At 35.7% G+C, this 18,280-nt stretch overlaps 2 protein-coding genes across 2 annotated transcripts in view; one reads left to right on the top strand and one right to left on the bottom strand.

Moving 5' to 3' along the window:
* The window catches only part of LOC104074962 (cell cycle progression protein 1-like), a 22,629-nt gene extending 13,540 nt beyond the window's left edge, over positions 1-9,089 (top strand). Inside the window, 6 exon segments of the mRNA XM_009575281.1 lie at position 1; positions 4-108; positions 1,013-1,024; positions 3,702-3,823; positions 4,900-6,296; positions 8,297-9,089. The exon segment at position 1 is cut by the window's left edge and continues 140 nt beyond it. Coding sequence (XP_009573576.1) covers position 1; positions 4-108; positions 1,013-1,024; positions 3,702-3,823; positions 4,900-6,296; positions 8,297-8,477 — 1,818 coding nt within the window. The 3' untranslated portion in view covers positions 8,478-9,089.
* Positions 9,090-9,269: 180 nt separating this feature from the next.
* On the bottom strand, positions 9,270-18,276 carry PIGB (phosphatidylinositol glycan anchor biosynthesis, class B; the record flags this gene model as incomplete). Its single annotated transcript, XM_009575292.1, is given in 11 exon segments — positions 9,270-9,533; positions 10,123-10,303; positions 11,076-11,286; positions 13,589-13,653; positions 14,893-15,104; positions 15,541-15,592; positions 16,005-16,145; positions 16,764-16,894; positions 17,072-17,176; positions 17,812-17,932; positions 18,263-18,276. Coding segments are annotated over 11 exon segments (1,365 nt in total), but the record flags the coding sequence as incomplete, so codon positions are not given.
* Positions 18,277-18,280: the final 4 nt, after the last annotated feature.

An 18,280-nucleotide genomic window follows, 5' to 3' on the forward strand; every position in this document is an offset into this window, starting at 1 on the left:
AACGTCCCAGAGAAGAGCAGCACAAACGCCAGTTCAGTAGTGGCCTTAACAGATGCATCATACTAGCTTTGGTGATTGCAATCAGCATGGGCTTTGGACACTTCTATGGTGAGTTTATAGAGAACGAAATATACAGAATCAATGTCTTCCATAACAAATACCATTTTATTGTGAGACTGATTCCCCCCCCTCCCCCGCCCCGTTCTCTGCTAACAATCTAAACCTAAAAGTGAGAAAAAGCAACTGCTAATGTATGGATAATATAGGGAGGCCCTTCAACGATGCAATTGTATTTAATATACACTACTTTAAAATTAAAGTAAATAAAAAGAAATCAATTTTTGGTTGCCCTTCCAGATAGAAATTTCTTGTTGTTCTCATAATGCAGTGTGTAACTTTAATTTTTCACTTCTTTTCTTTTGAAATAAATTTGTGGTAGTGTTCATCATTCTTAACAGCATTCACAGAGTTATTTCAGGCTTTTGCCCCATATGTACTCATCTGGTAAATGTAAGAGCAAGGCATGTTTTATACAGGAGTTCATAGTATCAATATTTTTCTCTCTCCAGTGGTGAAAAATATGCTGTGGTTGTCCTTGCAATTTCAGAGTGGTTTAGGGAATCTAGGATAGCAGCAATTTTTCTGTGTTCAGTGCATTGCCTAAAGTTAAGCACTACACAGATTGTTACTACATTTAACAAAACAGCAGAACTCATTACAGATCTAAATCTACGTAGGGCAATCCTGATCTTCTAAGATAAATGTGTTATGATAAAAATGATAGAGGGCATTTATTTTTAATAATAATTTTTCCTGAGTAGTTTTAGTTTTATATGAAGATGTGCCTTCATAAGAAGACTTGTGATTCAATTTGAGACTGGGAATATGATTCTAATTGGATTTGATTTTGACTAATTCTTAGGGGTCTAAATTTTGACATTTATTTTGAGATTTATACTAATTTTCACTCGACCCTGATTTTTTTTTTTTTTTTTTTTTTTTTTGTTCTTAGGTAAACCTGAAGGTAAGAGTCATGAGTGATGTATTGTGGATGCTGTGCTTGCATTCAGATTTCCTTTTTAAATTGTGTGTGTGTATGTGTACACACACATCCACATATGTATGCATACTTACATTAAAAAAAAAAAAAATCAAGTCTTAGGAATTACTAGTGTATGTGGGATTACAGGAATGACTAATCCAGTCCTGTAAAATACTTTTTATTTAGCAGCTGCAGCTAGTAGTAGCTGATGTAAAAACTGATTGATGTACATTGGCATGCTAGAAGCAGAGAGGAGTACTATGGCTGGACCAATCTATGACAGTGCTTTGTGGTGGTAACTTGAGATTTCATTTCTGTTTATCATTTTACTGTGTTTAAATTGGGGTTAGTGATAAATACTATCCTTTTAAAGAACTTTGAGATCTATGGATGAGAAGTAGATTTTGGAAATGTACTCAGGGTCATATCTTTATTAAGGGATTCACTTTGACTTGTTCATTCATTGACTCTGTACTTCTAAATAAAAATTGTCATCACTGATGACTGCTGACGGCATTCCCAGCAGAAAGAAGGCAACTCTGTGTGGCTTCAGTTTTTCCTTCTTCAAGTGAAAGTTCTTCATGGTTATGTGAGAACTAATCTTTCTACCACTAGAAAGGAAATCAAACCCTGCTTTCCATCTTCCTGGTTTTTGTTTGTTTGTTTTTTTGTTTTTTTTTTTAAACACAACCTTGCAAAGAGAAATCCATCTCCGTAGAGGACTACTTTGCATTGTTGTGATTCAGCTTGGAATGAATGGACTTCCACAGCAGTCTTTTAATGCTAGGCTAATTGTATTGGAAAGGATTACTTTTTACGAAATTACTTTTTTTTTTTTTTTGGGGGGTGGGGGAGGGGTGTCAGTATCAGGATAGTGTTTTCCCTTTAGCTAGAGCTTCAGGACCCCTTTAAGACTTTTGAAGACATAGAAAGCAACTAGGATTAGGTTTTAATCAATAACTGTATCCTAATCAGTATTAAACTGAGTTAGTTGGCTTTATGATGTTCTAGGAAAGAGATCTGAAAGAGGGCAGGCTTTCCAGGAAGATAGGTAACTGGAAAAGCTAAAGTTAGGAAGCCCTTGCCAGAAGAGTGTCTCCTTATGGACATTCAGATACTTAACGTTTTTCTTTAACCAGAATCTGCAAAAGGGAATATTGCTGTAATGCTAGGGATTTGGATAGATTACTTAAAGAGTCTGAAGGATACTGTGACTTAAAGTACCAGCTGGAAACACAAACCAATTACTGAGGAATGGTACCTTATTACGTGCATTTTTAGTGTCTTTGCTACCTGTGTTGCTAAATGTAATTTTTACTTACTGTATCTAAATTATGATTCCTGATAAGGAGAAAAACAGAGTTTAAGTGTTTTTCTGTAATTCAGGTTCCTCTTAACATGAACCCTTTACACTAAATGATGATTTTTCAGAGGCAGTCTTCAGATTCTTAGGCTCAATGGACTTCTTCAAAAGTATCTATAAAACATAAATATGAAAAACAAATTTACTGTCAGTATACTTAAATTCACTTATGCAAGGATCTATGCTTCCAATATGTGTTTATTAGGACTCTGCAAACTTAAAATCATTGCTGTAAAAACGTTGCTTTCCCTTAGCTGAATTTTGAACTATTGAGGTTCAACTTGGTTTAATAGAGCATTGTCTGTTTTTTAGGTTCATACTTGACAATACTTCAAGTAGAAATTAAGAGAGCACAAAAAATTCCTCAGTATAATAGTATTTACAGAATTTCTTCTGTTTAGTAATACACCCCCCCCTTTAAATACAGAAACAGAACTCTACATATGCTGCATTGGTTTTGAAAGAAATACCTAAAACTTGCTGTTGCCATCTGCTGTAGAGTCAATTCAAGAGAATCGTAAAAGCAAAGAAATAAAAACTGCATCGGTGTTAGGATTTACAGAACACGTGTATAGGTAGGGAAGTACCAGTAAAGAAGTTTTACTTGATGGAAAAAAATGGTGGCTAGTTCAATGAAGATATTTTTTCAGAAAAATAGTGTGTCTCAGCCTTTATCTGACAATTGAAAGATAGGATATTTGCTTACTCTTCAGCCTTCACTCATGGATAAGAATGACAAGATAGGGCCTGCAAATACTTGCTGCTTTGTGAGCAGTGTGTCATAATTGTGTTTCTGCATGAAAGTTTAAGTACTGTGTTAAGATCCTCTTATTCATGTAACTTTATTTAACAGTAAAAGTTGTAGTTCTGAAATGAAAAATGCATGGACTAATGGTCTCCCTTTTATCCTGATTGGCTTGCACGTTACTAAAAAAAGACAAAAAAATCACATGTATCCTTTCCTGCATAACTTCTGTTGTTTTGTATATCTAACTTATTTTTATGTAGTGTTCCAAAATTCCTTCATTTGTTATCATCAAATAAAATACAGCCAATTTTTGAGACTGTTTGAGAAATTGTTTCTCATTGGAAGAAACAGAATCAGTATATAACAGTCTGGTTTTATAATCTTTATTTTGCTACAGCTGAACAGTTACTAGTAAGTACTGGGCAGAAATTGCAAGGTAAGAGTGTTTTTGAATTTGCAGAGAAAATGAAGATGATGTTTAGGTTCATCTGTTCCTCTAACTACTTAATGTAAGTCAGACTATCAAAAGAAGGTTTTTATCTTTATAGGTACAATACAGATCCAGAAACGTCAGCAGCTGGTGACAAAGACACGTGAATTAAAGGATATGAAAGATGACCTTTACCAGTGCCAACAAGAGCAAGGAGATAAAGTGCATCATAAAGTGGGGGTAGGTGTGAGTTTAGCTGGAAGTCATTGGATTATTGTCATTATATGTGTAATTTACACAAAGGGAAATTAATTTATCACACAAATCCATTACATTCTTTTTTCTTTTGTAAGTTTTCTGAGATTGTCATTTTTCTCTTCCCTGAATTCTTGACGAAGATTTTGTATTTTGATGAAATTGTTACTGGAATGTGTTTAAACATACTGTTTTTTATGTATGTAGTCTAGGAGTTATCTGGACAAAAAAATTTCCCTATGACATAATGCCAGGTTGTCATTAATGAAGACAGCTGAAGTAGAACATGCTGGTAAAAACCTATTACAGGTTGAACCTACAGGTTTTGTGCATTTGCTTTCTAAATTGTCAGTGGTTATTAATTTTTTTTAAATACTTAACCTGTACTTTTAGTTTTTTACTGTTAGATCATTCAGAGAGAAGATAAGGGAGTGCTTTGTGTGTGTCTTTTTTTTTTTTTTAAAGTTTTCTTTTACGTTGCTGATAGCAGCATTTATACATAATTCAGTATGTTTAGTTCTAGAGTTTGTCAAGGATGTCAAGGATGCCAAGAGACTCGGGAGATCCTTTTGTATTAGGATAGAGTTACATGAACATGTATTTTCAGCAGCAAATTTGGTTCAAGATCAGTTCCTGAATTTCTGCCCCAACCGTTGAATGCCCTTGCTTCTGCTAATGTATTTGGGTTTGTAATCTGTAAATCCAGTTTGCTGAACATAAATCAACAGCAAACATGTACATTTTCATTTCCTTTTTAAGATGGATCAATTAATGTACCCAGTTTGCTATACTTCAGCTAGTTAAACCAATACAAGTGAAGGGTGATGATTTCTGGTTGGAAGGGGGAGCCTCTCACATGGTCTTTGTTGCCAAGAAAGTGTTTGTGTGTGTATCTGAGATAAACAAACTAGCTCTATTTTTGCATCTTGCTGTAACGTGTCACTGCATCCAAAATGATAAGTAAACTCTGTCTGGGCTACCTTGGTCTTTCATCTTTTTAGTTGAAATTGTAACGATTCTAATTGTAGTATTTTTGCTTGCTTTCTTTTTGTCTGTATTAGTCACTCAAGGGAGATCTTGCCACATGTTTGACCTCTACTGAGGTGGAGAAGAAATCCTTTGAATCTCAAAAAAAAAGTCTTGCTGCAGAAAATGAGCACTTAAGAGAATCTCTAGAGAAGGAAGAAAAAGCTTTAGCCTCACTTCAGGAAGAATTAAGGAAGCTAAGACAACAAATTAGAAACTTAGAAGATAAAGGTACTAGCACTGAGTCTATTGTAATGGAAAATCAGAAACTAAGGGAATATTTGGAAGAGGAAAAGCAAAGAAACTACAACTTTCTTAGGCAAAAGGAAACACTCTTTGCAGAGGCACAGATGTTAAGAAGAGAACTGGACAAAGAACGTCATGTTACAGAAGCTCTAAAAAAAGAACTGGAACAGTTAAGTTCTCGTCAAACACCTGACAGTGCTGATGATGATACATTAAGAGAAAATCAAGAAATAGAAACTCTGCGAGGAAGACTAGTAGAACTAGAAAAAAAGCTAAACTTTGAGCAACAGCGCTCTGACTTATGGGAGAAGCTGTATGTTGAAGCAAAAGACCAAACTGAAAAACAAGAAATGAATGAAAAGGGACAAAAGAAAGGTGCTAAAGGGCAAAGTAAGACTAAAAAGAAATCAAAGGAATCATTTTTTGGTTCAGTTAAAGAAACTTTTGATGCTATGAAAAATTCCACGAAAGAGTTTGTAAGACACCATAAAGAAAAGATTAAGCAGGCTAAAGAAGCAGTGAAAGAAAACCTGAAGAAATTCTCTGATTCTGTGAAGTCTACATTCAGACACTTCAAAGATACCACAAAAAACATCTTTGATGAAAAGAAGTCAAATGATAAAAGACACGAGGCAAACAAGAAAGCTCGAACTTTTTACCGAGAACATAACTCTTACGAGAATCTGAAGCACATGCATTACAGGGGACCTAACATGCCAAAAGAATTCAAAGATGGAAGAAAACATCAGTTTACAACATTTGAAAAAGATACAGATTCACAGAAATGCCTCAATGATCCTTTGTGTAATAGAAAACATCAGTTTGCCCTAAAGGGCTGCTCTGGTATTTTTGAATGTGCTCATCAAGAATTCATTAGTCTCTTTAACAGAGTATCGGATCCTATCAGGGTGGATGAATTTAATCGGCTAATGAAAAAGTATTTGCAACAAGTTGTACATAACTTTCACCACTGGAGAGAACTAGAAAATTTCATCAATAAGTTTTTTCATAATGGGATATTTATACATGACCAGATGCTGTTCACTGATTTTGTTAATGATGTCAAGGATTACCTGGAAGATATGAAGGAATACCAAGATAATAATGAAAAGGTTTTTGAGGATTTCGACAAATACATCTACAGATACTACTTTCATTATGATAATTTACCCCAATATGGACCCAGGTTTGTTTCCATGTTTCCTGAACTTGTTAACACAATGAAGTAGTCTGTGTAAAGACAACTAGTGTCCTTGTTCTAATAGGTGGTCTTCTAGCCTGTATGTATATGTGTATGTACATATATCCACGCTAGAAGACTTCCTTAAGGACTCAATGGAAATACTAGATTGTGTAACATAAAGTGGATCTGTAGTACCTTATATATAAATTTTGTGTGTGTGCGATGTTAGTTTGTTACAGATCCACTGTACATAGCGCAATCTAGTATTTCTACTGAGTTCTTTAGAAAACTGTGTAACTGCAAGTAGGATTACTTTAGACTGAACAGCTATGATTGCCTTTCTGATGGAGTGAATAACTAGTTCAGAAGAAGCATTAACTAGGACTTCCTTGTTGTCCTTCCCTGAATTAGAAGGGTTTTGGGTATATTTGAGAGTCTCGAAGTCCTATTCTGGCAGGTAATATTCCCTGCTGGCTTTTCAGGAATTTCACTACTCTCTTGTAGCTTAGTATAATACCGAGTTAGTCTGTATGCCCAGAGCAGAGCTACTCAGACGGCAGGCTTTAGTTCAGACCCTGACTACATTTTGTTCAGACTTGTTTACAAAGGTCCTTGGCATGAATTGTTTCCTACCTTACTTTCGTGTATCTAATGGTATTCTCAGGGCTTCTACAGAGCAGTTGTGGTATGCTGCCTGGCTGGCCCAATGGAGCTAGATACGGTGGACTGTTTCTACTGCATAGACCTTGGTGAAAGAAAATTAAGCAAACAGCCTTAATATATTGTGTGGAACTTGCTCTTCCTGGAACACTCGTGTATATTTTATGTGGCTTTTAATATCATTGCTATTACAAAATTGGCTATATAGTCTCTTGTACTAATATTTATTCTGCTCAGGTAAGAAAAAATGTGATATATTAACTAATTTATAATACACAAGAAGTTGTCCTTGTAGACATAACAGAACTTTTCCCTGTGCTTGTACTCAGTGCAAAGCATATTCAGTATTTAGATCAAGGTACATTTCTTCAGTCAGGTTTCTCTTTTGGACTTGTATTGTTTATTATTTCAGGTGTTTTATTGCAGCAGGAAGTCTGAATACTTAACTACTTTGGGGTTACTAAATATTATGTGAGGTAGTACTTTCTCTTGGTAAAAGTTGAACCATGAGGATGATACTCCTATTATCAGCTACCAAGTAGCCTTTTTAATGGGTAGTTTTGGCAAACACATGACATAAGTTTTATGTTTTTGTTCATAGTCCAAGTACTTCTTACTAATTTATTATTAAAATGAAATTTAAGTTTTAATTAAAATACTTAATTTTTGAGTACTTTAATTCAGTTTGCAGAAAAACAGAATTTCAAATTCATTTACTGATAGTATTATACAGACGTTTGTATGATACTGAGGATGAAAATAGCCTTAACTCAGCTTAGCAGAAGGCTAGAGATGCTAGTCATATACAGCATGTAGTATAATGGGACTGTTTGCATCAAAAACTGCAACAGGTGAGCAACTGTTTTGTCAGTGCCCCCTCTCTGTATAAATGTACTTACTGTACATGAAAACTTCTGAAGTGCCTATGTTTACACAAAGCATGCTTTCCTAAGGGGCTGTTTTCACTATTTTTATAGAGCAGAATGTGATAGAATAACTGAAAAATAAGTTGAGACCTCACTGAAGCATCACAGTAGGGATAATCAAACAGCTGTTTACCTGGCTTTGTTCTAAAAAGAACTTAGGGCAACCAGCTGCAGAGCATTTTTATTTTTAAAAAGGATTTATTTCAACTATACCAACTTATTGATATCAATGATTTAAACAAATAAATCCCACCCCCATTTTGCTTACATGAGAAAGGACTACTTAATACTAATTTTTTCTTTTCAGTCAACCTCAGCATGTTAAAAGCTGTTCTTGACAATGTAATTGTGTTTCAAAATGTTTTGAGAGATGCCTTCATAAGAGTAGTAATAACAGCTTTTGTTTACTCCTTGCAGTCGACCTAAAAGGCCTTCTTTTACACAAACTGAAAATTCCAGACATGAAAAACAAGCTCAGAAGTACCATCACCGTAATAAAAGAGAAGGTAAATGGCATAAACATGGTCGCACTAATGGAAGACACATGGCAAATCTTGAAATAGAATTGGGGCAATTACCCTTTGATCCAAAATATTGAATAATTTATGGTAAAAATAAGATTAGAATTAATAATTCACATCCTCTCCGGAAACTAATTGTTTTTCAACAAAGCAGCAAGATCCAAGGTTTTTCTCTAAATAATTTGATTTTTACACATCTTTGTTAAAAGGCAGAAGTCAAGCTTTCTAATTTGCATATTCTGTACTGTTGCTTTAACTGTTCTTTGGAAATGATGGTAGTTTGGGTGCCAGCAGTATTGTTGCAGAAACTAGGCATGCAATGACTTGTGTATGAAAAATATGCTTAATTGCATTCCATTAGTGTAGTTCAAGCTTGTGTCATGCATAATGTACCAATGATTAACTCCAATGTTTGATACACTAACTTCATCTCATCCTTCAAAAAATAGGTCTACATTATGGTAATGTATTTGTTGGTGTTTTGTAATCTTACACTTGCTTCTTGTCTTTGAGGGGGGGTTCAAGAGCCTGTTGAATTGTGAAGAATTTGCTATGCTGCATTCTAATCAGCTTGCTGATTTAAGCACTTGAAATGTCTTGCATATCTGCATATTGTAGAAGAAAAATAAAGAGACATTGTGGGTAAAAGTCTTTATTTATAAAACAAACCTAGCATAGCTGTACAGTTCTATAAAAATGGCCCAGCCTTGTCTAATTTCTTATTGTTTAAGTAGTCATATGGTAACTTTTTGGTCTTCCTGTTGTTTTCTGGTATTGTAAGGTAGGTCAACACCCCCACCCTGCCATTCTGCTACTGAAGTTGCCTTCAGGAAGAGGTTTAGGTGTTTCTAGATGGCCAATGGCTGCCTAATCAGACTTCCCCATTTGACTTACCCGGTTTCAGACTCACTACTCTCTCCTTTCTGCAGTACAAGATCTTTTAAGCATAGTACTGCTATGCAAAACTGATCTCATTAGGTCTGAAGTCTAGAAACTGATTTTCAGGTATGGTTCATTTCAGTTTTTTTCCTGTAGACGTAGATGTGGCTTCCAACTTGTCCTTGAAGTACATGAGTGTGAAAGACAGTGGCCGTTTTCTCATAGCCCCTTAAAGCTAGAAATGATGATATTTCCTGTAAATGAACATACATTATTTTCCACAGTCAGAAAGTGTAGTTGGGAGCATCAGAACAGTGTTCCAAAGTCTTCTGAAAACTATCAATTCAACTGTCCCCTGGAAGTTTTATCCTTTATTTTAGGAAAGACTGCTAGAAAAAGAGGTACCTATCCTGTCTGATCCTGTCTGGAGTGGATATTCACCAAACACTGTTGTTTGAGTACGCGGACTTCACAAAAGAATTGAGGGGAAAAAGGTACTCTGACTGCAGGCATTTTTGCTTGTCATTATTGCTTACTTAAAAGTGTTCGGCTCTGGGAACAGACCGCACATTTGTTTTAATATGGCTTGAGGAGAATTCTGTAAAACATTACTTTATGGCATGTAGAATTCACGCAGAGGAGGGGGCATACATGAACGTTAAGTATGTATCACTGGAATGGTATCTAAACTATATTACGGAACTAGAGGGTTCAATTTTAATTTAAGCTGTGTTTTAAAAAGTTGTGGACAACAATTTTCAAAAATCTTAACTACAACTGTCCCCTAATTTATTTTTTAACTTGACCTCAAAACTAGTTTGTTTCATCTTGCAGTTATCATACCTGTTCTAGCACACTGAAGAAGATCAAGTGACTGGGTAATAATGTATCATTGTAAAACTCCTTATTAAGCCAGCCAAGTGGATTAGAGTAAAATACATCTGCTTCATCAATATAGCTCTCATTTCCGGTTAGGTCTGGAGGACACTGAAGGAATCTCATTTTTAGAGGACAGTGAACATGACTAGGGAGAAAAACAAAACAAACACTTCAGGATAAACTGACCAATATCTAAGATTTGAAAAGACTCATCACTTAAAGATACCTCAGTCAAAACCAAAATTGAGTAATTCGTTTTTTCCCCCCGAGTCATATTTTCCTCCCTTCTGTACTTCATATGATAGCAAAAGTAGAACAAGTGGATTCAGCTCCAAACTGCTGTGACTATGTTATTGGCAGTTCACAGAAAGCAGATTTATCTTAATAAAAATACCATCTGCGTAACATCAGTTTCTTAAAAAGGTACTTTTCCGTATCAGCTTCACTGTTTTTATCTGCTTTAACGTTTTGTTTACTTGCCAGGAACTATTGCAAACTTTTTGGAATAGTGACCTCAGTCATTTTATGTTGTAATTACATTTCTTTACTCTCTAGCAGCAGAAGTAAAGGTAAAATTAATACAGTTTGACTGTAACAATAAGTCTTCAGTTTTGCTACAAAAGTAACCATAACGAAGCAGTATGACTTACTTTCAGAAGCCATAAGACTTACTGCATATCCTCATACAAAGCTATTTTACAAAAACTGAGTAAAGCTTAGATGCTCAGTTTTATACTGTGGTATAAGCATTTGGCTTATTTCCCCTATTCATTCTGTATTAACTGTATGAAAAATCAAAGCTCTTCCTGTATATGTTTATCCATCTCAATTTATTAAGTTTAGGGAAACAAAAAAAATCTTAATTTCTGCTTAAGTGTATGGCTTTTAATATAGTACACTGTTAACTATTTTAATACCTGTAAAATGGAGTAGAGTGGCATGGCATCATGATGAAGACAAAAGCTTGTGACTGGTAAGAGTTATTACAGAGTTGCTGTATGTGACTCATGACATCAAGAGAGCCTCGCTGGTGAATCAAGCCTGTATACAGGGCTGGGAGTAAGTTTGATAAAAGCAGGAAACTTGCTGCAGATTTCTTCCATGCTTTCAGGTGTTTCAGAGAATATCCTATAGAAACATTTCAGTAAGTTTGAGAGATGAGCATATACTAACAGTTCCACATAGTATCTTTGAAAGTACCGTAACTTCCTGGAAAATCATTACTCAGTTGGTAACAGTACCTTGCTTTGAGGTATTTTAATACAGTGTTCTTTCAGTCTTTACTCTTTGAATGGAAATTCAAAGGTTAGACTTTGCTCTTATTAAGTCTTCAATTTAACAGTGTAAACGTTAAGCCCATACCTGTCTTTTGAAGTACAGAACTATGATTTCAAAGCCAGTGCTTTGTCTCTTTAGAGCTTAATTTTCACGTCTTGTGGGGAAAAATAGTCCATTCACTAGTTTGGATTAATGATATGTGGCAGCTTACTGATGTGTTCTGATTCACACATGTCGAAGTAGAGCCAGAATAAATGGTAACTACATGTGTTTTGGTATGGCTGTGGTATTCTTTTTCTCCAACGTGCTGGAAGCTACACCACTCCCTTATTGCTATTAATTTTTGAGCTACTATCCTTGGAGAAGCTTACTCCTCCATCTTTTCCCATCTCTCATCCTTGCCCTTTCCCCCCTACTTTTCTTGAAGGAGCTAATAATAGGAGGAGACATTTCTCCTGGTGGGCGATAGGATATAAACCTGTTTCTCACAACCACAATGTAGATGAACCTGGCACAGAAGACAGCTTCATGTTGCACTCAATCTGGAAACCCTTATTAAGTCACGTGCTTGTCAGTATCGGGAGATAAAAATATTTTATGCAGCCTAGCTATGTGACCACCTTTACTGAATCACAAGAAACAAGTTGGAATAGGCCTGTTTCCGAAGTCAGTAAAAAGTAAGTTAAATTAGTCTTTAGTTGATCTGTTCTGACAAATTGCAGATCTTTATCTCAGATGAAAACAAAGTCCACTAATTAGTCTGTGGTTTAAAAATGAGTGGAAACATTCTATTATAGGCATTTTTTTACTGCTTTTATGAAAGCTCTTATTTTTAAGTGTGCTTAGGAATGACTTTGAAATTCATGTGGGGTTTTTTCTGCTTTTATTTAGCATGTTTTGAGCAATTTAAAGACCTCTTTGTAATCACTGAGTTATGAGAAATAACTTCCGTCATTTTTTTTTTTCTCTACTGAAGTATCCAAACAGATGATAATTAGCTCTTGATAAATTGCATAGATGACCTCATTCCCTTATAGACATGAAAGTTGAGAGATATTAACAAAAAATAGTGGTCTGATTGGAATTTTTCTGCATGTGAGGTAGAACTGGTTCATCTTAAATCTGCTATTGAACTAAGCCAAGACATACTACATATTTGATGTCAGCAGAGAGCAAAATTATTGAAATAAGATTTACTTTTGTTTAGACTAGCAAAACAGTACAATTTTCATTGATTCATCTCTTTTGAACTTGTATTTAAACTAAAGCTATTCAGCTTCATGTTCCAGAAGTTTTAATCTTTCCTTTTTAACTTTTCAGCATAGTAGACTTTACATCATGATTTTACTTTTCCTATAGGTACACTGCTGTAGTTAATACCTAGTTTTCTAAAATATAAAATACCTATTAGGCTCTTTTCTGTGTTTAAAAGACAAAAACCACAAAACAGGAAAAAAAAAAGAATACTTTAGAAGTTTCTGTTAAAAGTATCAGAAAAATCTTAGTTAGCAAAAGCAATATGCTTTCCAGTTTAAACTGTGGACAGATTCTCTTTAAGTTAACCACATTAGTTTAGGGACCTTATTTCTGTTTTAACAAATTCACCTTAGTATGCCTGAAGGAAAAAGCTACCGCATTAACTGGTCTAAAACTTCTGTGGAAAGTAGCCTCCAGCTGGTGGTTGGTCAAGAGCAGACAGAAAACTAGCATCATCTCTAACATCTGAATCTAGAAAAGGATAATTTTAGTTTTTGAATACTTAATTTTTTTTGTTGCATACTCAAAGGCATTTGTCAGGCATATTTGAGAGAACTGGGTGGAAAAATACTACAAAGGAGCCAAGGAACAAAATTCACTGTAAAGGTGGCATTGCTAAAAAGTTAGGAGTCACTGAGGCAACTTTCATATTTTTTGCAGGAAGTACTTTTATCCATGCTAAGGATTCTCCATCTGTATTTCAGTCTCTTGCTGCTCCTCATCTTTTTTTTTTTGTTGTTGTTGTTTGTTTGTTTGTTTTTCTCCTAGCTGTAAGAAAAGGTTAAGCTAGTTCTACGAATCCTTTGTCAAATACCTACATTAACTATTAACAGTCTGTCTTTAGGTAAAAATTATACACAGGGAAGGTTGCAAGACATTTGAAACCAATGCTTACCACAAAAAAACATGCAAAATGGCAGTACTGGATAGATGAACCTGAATTCTTTATGGCTCAGCGTGCTGTAATGAAACAGATACAATACTACAGCAAGAAAGTTAAATGCATCAGTTCTGTTGACAAAATGTGTTTTAGAGCATGGAGGACTGGAAGAAAAGCACTTGCATGTACTAAAAAGCTTTTGGCATTGAAGCAGTTTAGGGTAAAAATCCAAACTGTCACTTTTTAAGAACACAGTAAGTACAATTCGAATTAAGATTATTGGGTCAGTTTAAACCAAGCACTAATAAAAGTACCTGGCTACCACTATAGCAATTAAGTGGTCTGATTCTATGACTACTAGATATAACTTAGCCAGTACTTCACCAATTTGCTTTCTGTAATAAAAAGTGTGGATGAGAAGCTAAGATTCAAGTACACATTTGTGTCTAACAAATTGTCATTCACCTCTGCTAATACAACTTTACACAATTTCCCATGCCAACTTTTGGGGCTTTTGGGGGGACTTTTTTGGGGCTTTTTTTCAAGACTTATGTTACGGGAACCAAACAGGTTCTTATAAGACTAAGGGAGATAAAAAAGGCCTAAAACCAACAGAGCTACATCCAGTTTTGAGTTGAACTGAAAGCAGAGATGGCATTTGTGGCCTCCCTACTGTTTTGCTGTATTCTGTTACTCCTGTAGTCTAAATACCACTTATTACTTAGTATTTATTAATTTCCTGTATCTTTTCTTGTCTGAAAGTGTCCCTCTTGTTTAATCTACAGTTAATTCTGATGCTTTAGAAATAGCTTACCTTTTCTTCTACTTCTCAGCTTAAACTGAGACATACAGTCCTATGATAAATGTTAAGAGCTGTGTGTAGACTTGTGAATGGAGTAAGTTTTAGAGGGCCAAGAACATCTCATCTTACTAGGGATGTATTAAAGAACCAATTGAAATGGTATTTTTGTTAACAGGCATCTAGTAAACACAGTTTTCTAACTAGTTCTAGTGTTGCTAAACACCTGTTAGGTGATTGAGTGTTGTTTTTTTCATTTTCCATTGAATTTCATACATTTTATTTTATTCTTTAAGGGTCTAATCAATTCTAAAAATACGTTTGGTAATGATACAAGAAGTAGTATTACATAAAATTCTAGAAACTGTTGTATAATTGACTGCATTTCTTGGAGTGTTTGTACAGTTAAAATTTTCTATCACTTAACCTGGATACTATGCTTTTTTTGTTCTAGAGAGGACATGAGCTTTGAAAAGAACAGAACCAGTGAAAGATAGTAGTTACACTTAGGAGAAATTACCTGTATACCAACACTGTCCAAATCACTGCCGTTAGAAAGATGTGATACCTTTTTGGTGCCAGCACACAGCCATGAATAAAGAAAGGTAGATGGGTACCCAAGATGACTGGTAGTCCCTGAGTGAAGTACCAATGCCAAGGATGAGATCCGTAAAATGTTCCCAAATTCTGCAGCACGTTGAATTTCAAGAAGTTCAGCTGAACGAGTACCCACTGGGAAATTTAGAGGAAGGGGAGAAAAACATTAAATACAAATCCAAGGTGAAAACCAACAGCTAAATTGAATTACACAGTCATCGCTGGCCTTAAATGATACAGCATTTTCATTCATACTGATTTTTTTTTTTTCTACTAAGACTCATCACAGACTTCCTATATTCAGCAATTAAGCACAGAAGTGTGTAAGTTTTGTAGTTTGTTGATAACTATTGATTTATGGAGCTGAGCATACTGATTTTAAGTGACAGTCCGTCATTTAAAATAACTGAGAAGTTTATGGCTTAGGATATGTGGCTTAGGATATATTTAGACATCATAGGCCAGACACAGTCACAGAAATAACAGAAGTTAGAGAAGTCTGAAACATCAATCCATGTTAAAATGCTAAAACCCAAGCTTTTTCTTATAAATCAAGTTTAAAACAACTTACCTCACCAAAAAACACACGGTCAATTATTAAAGAGGTTCCTACTGTGACCAATCTGCAAAAATGGAAAGTTGGTTGCACTGATATTGCCTGAATTGCTTTTATTCTACTCTTCTCCAAATAGCTGTCAAAACTCCCTGATTCCTCATCTTTTTTGAGATTATCCATACTCATGGCCATTTTACAGTGGCCAGTTGCCATCACCCAGTATCTTTGGCACAATCCCAGATTAAGCTGGAATGCTGTTCTTGTCTCATCCTCTTGAAATCTCTCCTACTGCTTTTTTGCAGCATATGTGTTAATTTAAAGGAAGCATGCCCCTTCTTTAAACTTTTGCAAAAGGACTCTATTTTTTTCCTTGGTTTTTACATGAAATCAGCTTTTTTGGGTTGTCTGCCTTTGCGATGGTAAAATCATCTTAAGATACAGCTGTTCAGAGTCATAGTTTAAATTCAGAAAGAACTTACCCAACTGGAATGCAGTTGTGTAGGATAAGGTCTCCTTTCCTCTGTTCTTGCAAAAAATGGCTGAAGACCAAAGGTATCCATGGGATAACAGCGGTGGGACGAATAACAACTGCAAATGCTATCAAAGCTAAATATTGGCAACTAGAATGAGGGAACATAAGAAAAACAGAAGTTTATCAAAAGGTTTGGTCAAGTCTTTTGCAGACAGTGACATTTCAACAATTTAAATACTGTCATGTCTCTGACCAAAAGTTTTTTGTACTGCAGAGAACTTTGATTCTCTCAGTGCAGATACTGTTTTGCTTGGAAGGCTGCCAACTATATAATTGCTTTATCAGCAATGGAGTTGCTAACTAGAAGCACATACTTGCTTTAAAATAGATAGCTAGTGAAGAAAGTCGTGACCACAAATTCACCTATATCTGAACACAAACAAGCTTTTGTTATCTTTTCCCAAGTTACCGCGAATTCCAGTCCTTTAAAGTTTACATTAAAATTTCCCATAAAGTGATACTTTGCATAAGGGAACTGGAGAATAATAATTTTACATACCAGCTATATCACAGCTTCAAAAAAATTTTTAGCGGAAATACCGCAATTGCTGTTCTTTCTATGATTTAGAGCTTTTGCTACATGAATGAAGTGGTTTTGGTTGCCTTATATTTTAAGATAAAATTTAGCATTTTAAACAGTATATTTAACAGATTGGTGTTATCCCAAGCCCAAAATTATCAGTACTGTTAGTAGAAAGTTTCTCACCTGCTCCCCATCTTGGAACCTTTTATCGGATAGTAGGAAAGAGCAAAAATGGTAAGAACAGTTTCCATGGTGTTTGTTAGAGTTCTGGTACAGGAATACCATGTAAACCAGGAACACAGCTGGCAGAAGTACTGAAAATAATTATGAAAAATAGGATGCACAGGGAGAAACATTAAAACAAATGCTGTAGTTTTAAATGAAGGTGATAGTTCTTCAAGGTGTGACTTACTGTCATTTTGCTGTTGTTTACACTGCAACAAACAGTGTTTATTAACATGCATAAAATTTTTTTAAAGGCTGAGACTCACCACGCACTTTGCTGTTTCTGCATTTTCAAGGTGTCGCACTAATGAGTAAAGCTTCACATCAGCAAAAGCTGCCAGCACTGCCTGTACAAGTCTAGGGACCCATATCTGTGTAAGCAGAGAGAGAATTTTACTTGCAACAAACCTGTTAAATTCCAAGTTCAAAGAGAGGTCTACTGAATTGGTGAATGACTGTTCTGACAGGAAAATAGTGTGAATTAGTGAATGTTCTCTGTAGCTTCTTATGATTTTTTTTTTTTTTTTAAATAGTAAGGTCCTTTGATAAGACTAGTATTTCTGCCAAAACAAAGGACGTCTAAAGTTCAACTGAAAGTGTTCAGAAATTCAAAGTAGAATTCTTTGCCATTCATCTCCAACAGAAGTCAAAAGGGGCTGTTGTTACTAAATTTAGTACAAATATGTAGTATTAAACACTTCAGAAAACTGAACCACTGAGCAATTATGATGTAGTGGCAAACAATATCAGTATGAAACTTAAGGAGAGTGATAGAGGCCAAGAATAATCTTCTGCAGTCACAGGCATCAGTACTGTGACTGGAGATCTATGAATGAGTTCTGCACCTATGCGAAACACACCAGTGAGGTCTCTGTGCTCGTATGTCTCTAATTGCCAGATTCAAGGCTTTGTATTTTACCTGGACAATGATAAAAATACCCTGAATTTAAATACAGTGCTTTTAAATTGAATTTTAGTAGTGGATGTGTTTTTTGATTATACTCACCAGCAGTTGCACATCATCCTTAGCCAGCAGCTGTAAAGCTTTGTAGATGCTTGCAAAGATCAGTGGGTATGAATAGCCCCTTAAGCCATTTGCCCATCCCCAAGTTAGTTAGCCATAATTATTAATATTAAGGATCGATCATGAACAACTGAAAGGAGAAGCTTTTAAAACTCGAGCTGTTACTCTCGACTTGTCCGGGTCCAGACATTTACCCTCGTGGCCAAAAGCAGTGAGATTTCTGTTACTGGTCAAGCTAGCGCCTTACTGCCGTGGAAACCTCTTCCCGAGCGCTCCTCCCACTCCCGACACTGCGGCCGTGACCCCCCAGTCACGCCGGGGCGGTACGGGACGCGGGAAGCGGGGCTGTGTCCCCTGCGGCCCGCAGAAAGCGACAGCGATGGCGGGGGGGCCGCGAGGACCGGCGGGGGGCTGGCACCGCCAAGGATATTTGAAGACCATGCGGTGCGCC

The sequence above is a fragment of the Fulmarus glacialis genome, unplaced genomic scaffold (assembly GCF_000690835.1).
Source record: "Fulmarus glacialis isolate BGI_N327 unplaced genomic scaffold, ASM69083v1 scaffold24950, whole genome shotgun sequence".
In the NCBI taxonomy this organism is placed as follows: domain Eukaryota; kingdom Metazoa; phylum Chordata; class Aves; order Procellariiformes; family Procellariidae; genus Fulmarus; species Fulmarus glacialis.